At 37.1% G+C, this 10,263-nt stretch overlaps 1 protein-coding gene across 3 annotated transcripts in view; it reads right to left on the bottom strand.

Annotated features, from left to right (window-relative positions):
* Positions 1-1,068, bottom strand: part of rps24 (ribosomal protein S24) — a 13,460-nt gene extending 12,392 nt beyond the window's left edge. For 2 of the 3 annotated variants that reach the window (XM_039772896.1, XM_039772906.1), the window contains exon 1: positions 973-1,068. In XM_039772896.1, the coding sequence (XP_039628830.1) occupies positions 973-975 (3 nt within the window). In that variant the 5' untranslated portion in view covers positions 976-1,068. The remainder of the gene's footprint in view (positions 1-972) is intronic. The other variant, XM_039772913.1, reaches the window with a different exon arrangement.
* Between the last annotated feature and the right edge of the window lie 9,195 nt (positions 1,069-10,263).

The following is a 10,263-nucleotide window of genomic DNA, read 5'->3' as shown; positions in this document are numbered from 1 at the left end:
TAACAGTCCATCCAGTTACATGTTATACCATAAAAACATTACTCTTTCAGTCATTTCTTTACATATGGCTATCAAATGACTAGGAAACTGCAGATTTTACTCAAATCCACCCATAATAAGAATCTATCCTCACCTATTACAACTTTGGCACAAATTTGCATTTTTAATGTATATCAGTTAAAAATCTTTTTAGTGTCTCCTCCTTATTAGCAAGCTTTTCTTGATCACATGCTGCCAACTTGTCATGTATACTACCTATTTATGTCCAGAGCAAGGGACGACCTCATGAGTGACCGAACGATTCAGTGCATAAAACTCTGGAAACGAATCTGCACACGCAAAGAAACATTCCGAAAATAACCACTTCTACCGGGTATTTCAGAAATCAAAAAAAAAAACAGAGGGACTCGTGCGCTGATTCAGAGAAGATGTACAGGAGTACGATACAACAAAAAACTGCTACAACATTTAACAATATGTCTTAATTTAATATCGATTTGAACCTGTCAACGAATGCTACAATTATTGAAAGAATTATGAGATAAAAATATTTATTTACTTTTTTAAAGAATTTGCTTCTGAATATACAGTATGCTGCAGCAATGTGAACGATACAAAATCACGTTAGCGATAAAATACTAGGACTTTCATGTAATTGCGCGCCTATGTATTTAGATAATAATCAAACTGTACATTACAGCCCACTTAAATAATTCGTCTGGGGTCGTTATTTCATTATGTCATTTTAAAAACATGTTTTGTTTACTCGTGAGGTGCAGATAAGAAATTTAGGCCAAAGCTGGAGAAAGACATTGAAACACTTAATTAAATACTGCATCTGATGGATTATGGATTTCAAAAATAAACGTCTGAGTGAATAACAAACTTCTTTCTAAGGTAGAATCATCATTTGGGCTCGATGGTTTATAAAATAATAAGATTTTGAACAGATTTGGTAGGCACAAAACTCACCATCTTGGCTACAGGACTCACGGGGATGTGGAAAAGAGAGAAGGACCCCAAGGCGCCCGTGCATATGCCTGAGCAGATTTGCTGCGAGGGCGGCCAAGCTAATGCCTCATTCAAAAAAAAAGGATTGATACAGGGTTACACTAACTATTATAATTTATTTACAATGTTTTACTTTTGAATTTTATACACTATTTTAGAAGATATACTAATTGGCTATTTTGTTGCTGTTTGGAACCTAAAGTTTTAACTATAATACCACCTGTCAAATTTTATACATTAGCTGTGGAAAGTTGAGAGATTGACAAGGAAAAGGACGAGGCTCCGATACTATAAGAGAAAGTAACAAGAAAGAATGACGATGACAGTGGTAAAGCATCTTCACCAGTGTCAGAAGATCAGGAAGTTCTAGGGTTTGGTAGACTGTGTCCCCACAAGAAAACGTTTAGGGGGAGGTAGAGAGAGAGGACCAAAGAGGTCTCAAAATGCCAAATTTGTGACTCGTATGTAATTAATTAGCCCATGAAATCCTGGCAGTCGCAAAACGTTGATGGCTGTAGATAAGTGAATGTAGTCCTCGAGTGGAATTAAGTGGGCCAGGTTGCCCATTTTTAAGCAAAGGCAGAAAGTCTTGAAGAAATGGTAATACTGTATTAAAAGGACCATAAAAACATCTTGGTCAATTATCAGGATCTCTGAATTGGCGTCCATGTAGGTGGAAACAGAAGCTGACTCTCTGATCCCAGGAGTTGTGCTGGAAGGGATTTAAAATTCATGTAGCCCTGTGCTAGTAAAGTAGACAGTTAACTGCTGCTAGCTATGCTGACAGACCCCTTATTCAAGAAAAATGCATTTTTTTAAATAAATTTAATTTTTAACAGAGACGCAAAGCACCCTGCATTGGTAAAATGTAATTATGAAGCAGCAATTACAAAGTTAATTTCAAATAATATATATATAAAAAATACTTTTTAAAAACCACGCTTATATTAAGTTAAAAAGTGTACTAAACAGTTAAAGGTAAGTCTCTCATACTTACTCTTAAAATAAAAGTTGGGCACTTTTGCTAAGATTTTAAGAAGTGTTTTTTGAATGTCGATTGATGAAAAGCACCCACGCTTTTATTTTATGAGTGATGTATGAGAGACTTATTTTTTACTTTTTACTACACTTTTTAACTTAATATAAACATGGTTTTTAAAAAGTATTTTTTATATATATATTTTTTTCAACTTTTTAGTCTTGGGTTTGTTTTAGTATCATTTTGTAATCAATATTTTAACACTTCCTTTAATATTTCTTTCTGTTACTAGCACCGTCTATTGGTGAAATCTTTAATTAGTCTTCATATGAAAATTTCATTTGTTAATTAATATCGGAAGTAAGTGTGCAAAATTTTAAATCATTTGGACAATAGGAAGTGGGTTAAATATCGATAACAAGATTTGTTAGCGTGGTAATAATAATAATAATAATAATAATAAAATGAGCAGAAGGATAAAGAATACATGTATAACAAACATTATAACAGTATGCTCTGCTAGATTTGTAAAGCTCCCAAAACTGATTTCATTGCATACCATTGTTCCGAGCGATGATAAAACAAATAACGTCTTTACTTACAGTGTTTTAAAAGCAACTTGAGTAAAAAAAAAAAATGCCCCATTAGTGACCTTAGGCAAGATTAATAAAAAGGAGGTGCCATTAACGATGTTAAAGCTAAAAAATATATAAAAATAAATATTATGTCAGATATACACATGAAACACATAGCAGATAGCAACAGTAAGACATAATAGGTAATTGCACTGTTTAGGGTCCTTAACATTGAATTGATTATGATCGTGGCATATCAATATTGGTAGTACAACAACAACAACATTTATTTATATAGCACATTTTTCATCTGTGGCGCAGAGACTGTGGAATGCCCTCCCTGACTACCTGAGAGCCCCACAGTCGACTGATGTTTTTAAACGGAATCTAAAAACTCATCTTTTTAGAAAGATATTTTGTTAAAGTATACATAGATTTTCTTGTTTTATTATTTTTGTTTTTACTCTGTAGCACTTTGAGATTTCTAAAATATGAAGTGCAATATAAATAAAATTTATTATTATTATTATTATTATTATAGAAAAAAAATGTAGCTCAAAGTGCTTTACATAATGAAGAACAGAAAAATAAAAGACAGTAAGAAAATAAAATAAGTCAACATTAATTAACATAGAATAAGAGTAAGGTCCGATGGCCAGGGTGGACAGAAAAAACAAAAAAAACTCCAGACAGCTGGAGAAAAAAAAAAAATCTGCAGGGATTTCAGACCATGAGACCACCCAGTCCCCTCTGGGCATTCTACCTAACATAAATGAAACAGTCCTCTTTGTATCTAGGGTTCTCACGGAAAGACTTGATGATGATGGTCCCGTAGACTTCAGGCTTTTAGTCCATCAGTGTTGGAGCATCATGGTGCTTTGAGTAGGTGGTGGTGGCGTAGACCGCCACCACAAAGAAACCAGAAAAAGAAACAAAAGAGAGAGTAGGGGTCAGTACGGATTTTAGAGCCACCATGAATAGTTATTATGATGAATTGAACATACAGAGGGTGGCATGGTGGCACAGTGGCAGCACTGCTGCCTTGCAGTTAGGAGACCTGGGTTAATTTCCCGGGTCCTCCCTGCATGGAGTTTGCATGTTCTCCCCGTGTCTGCGTGGGTTTCCTCCCACAGTCCAAAGACATGCCGATTAGGTGGATTGGCAATTCTAACTTGGCCCTAGTGTGTGCTTGGTGTGTGGGTGTGTTTGTGTGTGTCCTGCGGTGGGCTGGCACCCTGCCCAGGATTGGTTCCTTCCCTGTGTTGGCTGGGATTGGCTCCAGCAGACCCCCGTGACCCTGTGTTCGGATTCAGCGGGTTGGAAAATGGATGGATGGATGAACATACAGAGTATCAAGATTAAATTAAGGTGAAGTTATGAGAAGGCCATGTTAAAGTAATGTGTTTTCTGGAGTATTTTAAAGTGCTCCACTGTATTAGCCTGGCGAATTCCTACTGGCAGGCTATTCCAGATTTTAGGTGCATAACAGCAGAAGGCCGCCTCACCACTTCTTTTAAGTTTTGCTTTTGGAATTCTAAGGAGACACTCATTTGAGGATCTAAGGTTACGATTTGGAATATAGGGTGTCAGACATTCTGATATATAAGATGGAGCGAGATTATTTAAGGCTTTATAAACCATAAGCAGAATTTTAAAGTCAATTCTGAAAGACACAGGTAACCAGTGTAGTGACATCAAAACTGGAGAAATGTGTTCGGATTTTCTTTTCCTAGTTAGGATTCTAGCAGCTGCATTCTGCACTCATCTTTTTTGGGTAGTCCTGAGAGGAGTGCGTTAAAGTAATCTAGTCGACTGAAAACAAAAGCGTGAATTAATTTCTCAGCATCTTTCAATGATATAAGAGGTCTAACTTTTGCTATGTTTCTTAAGTGAAAAAATGCTGTCCTAGTGGTCTGATGAATATGCGATTTAAAATTCAAGTTACAGTCAACACTTACCCCTAAGTTTTTTACTTCCATCTTAACTTTTAATCCTAATGCTTCAAGTTTATTTCTGATAACCTCATTGATTCCATTATTGCCAATCACTAAAATTTCAATTTTCTCTTTATTTAGCTTGAGAAAATTACTATTCATCCATTCAGAAATACCAGTAAGACATTGTGTTAGTGAATCGAGAAAGTCTGTGTCATCAGGTGCTATTGATAAGTACAGCTGTGTGTCATCAGCATAGCTGTGGTAGCTCACGTTGTGCCCTGAGATAATCTGACCTAACGGAAGCATATAGATTGAGAAGAGCAGCGGACCCAGGATAGAGCCTTGTGGAACACCGTATAGAATATCATGTGTCTTTGAGTTGTGATTACCACAACTAACAAAGAATTTTCTCCCTGCCAGGTAGGATTCAAACCAATTTAAGACACTGCCAGAGAGGCCCACCCATTGACTAAGGTGATTTCTAAGAATATTGTGATCAATGGTGTCAAATGCAGCACTCAGATCGAGGAGAATGAGAACAGACAAATGGCCTCTGTCTGCATTTACCCACAAGTCATTTACTACTTTAACGAGTGCAGTTTCTGTGCTGTGATTTGTTCTAAAACCTGACTGAAATTTATCAAGAATAGCATGTTTATTGAGTTGGTCATTTAACTGCATAATGACTGCCTTCTCTAGAATTTTACTTAAGAAGGGCAGATTAGAGATGGGTATAAAGTTTTCAAAAGCAGAGGGGTCAATATTATTTTTCTTGAGTACAGGTGCTTACATAATGAAATTGTGACCACATGTTAAACAAATGAGTTTACAGGACTTGATAATTTATTCACATGTCTGCTAGAACAGCATCCCATGTTATGATATCACTTGCTGAATAGTAGAGGGGTGGGAATGTTTGCTGCTATGGTGTATGGTGCATGCTGCATGTGTTTTGTCAAAATGGAAAGGGCTTTCTTCAGGGGATTGGATCTTGGCTCCAATGATGAACTGGTTCATTTTAAATAATTGCCTCAGTGTAGTTGTTATACCAGTCTGTGGTGCACTTACTGATTGTGCACTCTACTTTGTATCTGCAGAAGTTAGTGAGGATATAGTGTGGCAGGCTGACATTCCTCTACCTTTTCAAAAAGTGACAATGCTGTTCAGCCTTCTTAAAAGGATAGATGATGTTAAGGGATCATGAGAGATCCTTAGAGATATAGACTCCTAACAACGAACCTAAATGTATTTATTGTACCCACAGCAAACTCACTAATGTTAATAGGCACATAACTCACCTCCAAGTTTACAGAAGCCCATAATTAGCTGTTTTGTCCACCTAACACTGAAGGACACGTTGTTGGCTGACATTTTCACCCACATTGAGTTACTGTGCAAGTTTAGTATTCATTATAATTATTTTCATACTTTAATTTTTACAATAGGAGCATAGGTGGGTTAAGAGGTTTGCTTAGCATCACTCAGTATATTTAAAATAACAATGAGATTTGCATAATGCCATTCAGTAAATCCAATGTGAAAAATTAACTAGCAACAATGTCTAGTGCCTTAACTACTACACTGCACTGCCCGTCCAAGTGAGAATTTTAGACGTGCATTTCCAAAGTCTAACAGCCTAAGATATACCAGTCAGGACATCCTGAATTCAGTTACAGGGTTTGTTTCAGTTCAGTTCAATAGCCCAAGATTCAGTAACTAGCTTGAGTGAATAATGGGGCTGAATGCTGTGTTAATAAACATTTTCACAGTCAAGTAGGATTTGCACTGCATGGATGGATGTAGAATTTGTGTTATCCATATATCTTTTTGTGTGTTTGGTGTTATTTGTATGTTGAACTATATATATCCTAACTGCACCATTGTTCTGCTACTAAAATAGGTGCACTGTGTATGTTGAACTATGTTTCTAAGAGGAGTTATTTGTCCATCCATTTTATGAACTTGCTTATCCATTATAGGGTTCTACAGAGCCAAAGACTCTCCTGGCAGCATCAGGTAAACAAAAAGTTCTCAAGTTTAGTTCTCTGGGCACCCTGATGCTGCAGGTGTTTGTCCCAAGCCATTTTGTCTCTTAGTTGGTCTCTTACCTTTGTTTAGCAAGCTGTCATTTCCCACTTCCTTCAACTTACAAACTGGTTGTATTATATTTTATACTGAATGAAGTGTGAACTTACATGTGTTAGATGAGTAAGAATTCATTCTTTTCTCTAATTTTATTTTTAACTAGCAGGAGAACCAAGGGATGCCCAGGAAACTATATCTGGTGAATTTCCCAAATGAAAGAAACAGAACATAGAAACAGAACAAACAGTTTTCTGATTCACATTTTATTGTAACTTCCTCCACACTGGATTCTGTCTGCTGTGGTGTTTCAGACGTCCTTGAAATAGACTTTGTTGTGGCATCTGAAGTGGACCTTCCAATTCTAGGTCTTTTTTTCTGTTGCATGGGTATATTGGCGAGAAGCAGGACAATTATAATGTGTTACATGTTATTACGTATGGAATAAGCACCACAGTCAGATGAATTTACATTATTTATAATATGTCAGAAAGCGAGCAAATAGCACCAGTCAGTCAGAAAGAGTAACACTGAAATCGTACTGTGAGTCGAAAAGCAAGCAAATAGCACCACAAATATGGAAAGCCAGTGAAAAAGAGTAGCACTGAAAGTGTACTGGGAAAAATGGCGGGAGGGGTGCTCTGTTTCTAAGGAGCTGTGTTTCTAAGCTCTGTGTTGAACCATAATGCCATCTAACGGACGTTGGCGATGGTAACTACAGAGAGAAGTGACATACAACCGTTGCTGCGTTTGGGGAAAATGGTGGGGGAAGGATGCTGTCTTTTTAAGGCAAGTCTCTGTTCAAATATGCTCGCATATAATGGATGTTGGCGAATGAATTGCAGCACTATCAGTGCGTGTGGAAGTGTGAAACGCGGATGTGTCAGCCGGTCACACGCACTGGGTCATTCACATTTTACATCCATACGGCAGTTCCCCTTCACCTGATCAAAGCAGTCAGCCTTCTCATACTTGGACACTTCCGCCATCTCTTGGCAATTTAAAGAAACATAGGTAAAGAGCAACACACAGGGACGAACATGCCGCTAGATGGTGCCACCGTTAACATCTGTTGCAACGTGCGGCCATTTTGTCGATGATAAGCACAGGGATGTGTGCCGAACATTGTGTTGGTGAAAGGGTGCCCTGCGCTTCACCACAAACATTTTTCCCAACCAAACATACCCCATGACCTCCTCCTGGTCACAAAGGAGGCCCATCCCCAGTTTGGTGGCGATCGGACGCCCGGTGCAGATTTGTATGGCGGACAAACAAACATACATACATACACACACACATACATACATCGACTCTGCTTTAAATATTAGATGTTCTGGTTATTTAAACAATTACTTACTAATACACACAAAGCGGGTAACACTGAATTAATTGCTCCTTTCAGAGTCACTTACACTAGTGTCTGCTCTGCTCATCATTAATACAATTAAGAAAGCAAATTCCACAGGTAAAGTGGGTCAAAAAAATAACAAAACAAAGTAAGCATTTAAAGATACATAAAAATGCAAACATATCTTAATTTTATATATAAACATCTACGCGAGGAAGTGTGTGTCTATCTGGCCCAGAAGTGTGAGGTGAAGTGAGAAGTGTAAGCGAGGTGAGCACATTGGCAAAACGAAACATCAGAAGAGAGAGTCACTGGCTTATCCACTATTATAAAAGCGTGGCGAGCACATCGGCAAAATGAAATCTCCTAGAAGAGAGATGCGCAGAGTAGTTCCTTTAAATTACCTGACATCCCTACATTTCATTTTTTTTATCAATGCAAAATAAAAGGAAAAAACTGATCAGCTAATTAAACAATAAGATCAAATAAATATAACAATAATTGACTAATTGAGAAACTGCATGGAACAAAAACAAGCAGCCCCAGAACTGAACTTGAGAAATCACTGATAACAGGAAACAAACTTGGAAGAAATGGCACGCAGTCACGAGATCCAAAGGTGCACACTCCTCTGCTCTCCAACACTAGATATATTCAACTTGCTGAAATACCCAGTGTTGCCTGGAAGGAAAATAAAGTTGTTTTTTTTTTTAATTGTTTGAAAAAATATAATTAAGAAAAACTACAACTTTTAAATAAAAATAAATTAACAAACAATGAAGACTCACTAATGTGCTTGTCTTACAGTCTTTTCTGTATGTTATCATCCAGCTAACGCTCGGAACCGGCCAACTCTATTTAATTTCAAAAGCAACAGGCATGAGGTGGTGCACAAACATAAAGAATGCTGGCTGTTACCTTCAGTTCATCCTCTGGTGGTCTTTCTGAGTGTCAACTGAATGATAACATGAATTGAAGACCACACTTATACACACTATATACAGAAGGGAGTGGGTTAGGGTTGATTTCACCCTACAGTATTTTTATTTGACCAATGAGAAACATGTGTACCAAGTTTCATGAAAATCGCTCCAGCATTTTGGAAGCGATTCTGGAACATACACACATACACACACACATACATTGACTTTTATATATACAGTATATATAGATTAACAAAGAGACAATGAAAAACTTAACAGTCTTTATATCCTATGATATGATGTGGAATGGATGGAATCATACTATATATATATATAAACTGTCAAACATGAAAATATGGTATATCTTGGCATAAAGCCAAACACGTAGATTTGATAGAATACTGTATCAGAATGAGTTTTAGAATAGTGAGACTTTACACCAGGTCTCCAGTTCATTCACACAAATGAAATAATACCAAAAACACATTTATCCTGTTACATATCAAGTCATCTAATTTAAGAACCAATTTAATGGTGAAGAGGCAGAACCTATCCTGTTTACACTACGGACAGGGCTGTGTATATTATTTAAATGTCTGCAGACAATTACAGTGATATATTTTCATTGATTTAATACCCAATATAAACCATTGCATAAGATTGTAAATTTTATTTTTTAATTCTAAAATAGGGCTGCTATGGTGGTTATACCATATTTAACATGCTCCATCATGAATAAACAAAAAACTGAAGGAATAAATCTGGCCTCCTCTCTCAATTTTATTTGCCACTAGAAACATTCAGACCTACGATCCTCTAAGTCTTAGAGTCTAAGAAGCACCTCTCATGAAACACAGCACCATAGGTCATTCCTCTGAGGTTGTGGCAATGTCCCTAACTGTGAGCTAATATCGCTGTGACTCTTTTCCTAACAGGCATGCAATGTACTTCTTACTTTTTTTTTTAACTTTCTAGGTGCTTTGAAATAACATGGCAGAGGAAGCCTGCACCTCCAGTTCTTTGGTAGTGTTTTTACTGTTTATTGTGCTCGGGGAGAATGACTTGCATTTACAATGCTCATGTTGTGGGTTTGTTTTGCAGTCAGAGTATATTACCTGTGCAATACACTTCAGTGTCAGTGCTACATGTATGCTCAGTAGTTCTTTCCTGTCAAGCATGGCATATGCCCTTGCCTCTGTTTGCCATGAGGACCTGAAGCCGAATTATGTCAGCAAGATGCCTGAACCACCAGTTCTGGGATTGCATTGTGTTTATTACATCATAAGCTCTTGGTTAAGAAGGAAATTAAGGGTCAAGGCTCAGTGGAATGGTGAGTTTTTGTGTGACAGATTGACAAAACTTAGTATTGTATGTGTATATAGCAGATTACTTACTTTGTTCAAGAATA

Source organism: Polypterus senegalus, chromosome 1, assembly GCF_016835505.1.
Source record: "Polypterus senegalus isolate Bchr_013 chromosome 1, ASM1683550v1, whole genome shotgun sequence".
In the NCBI taxonomy this organism is placed as follows: Eukaryota; Metazoa; Chordata; class Cladistia; order Polypteriformes; family Polypteridae; genus Polypterus; species Polypterus senegalus.
Note: the sequence above shows the minus strand (reverse complement) of the source record. Positions and strands in the feature narration are given on the sequence as shown.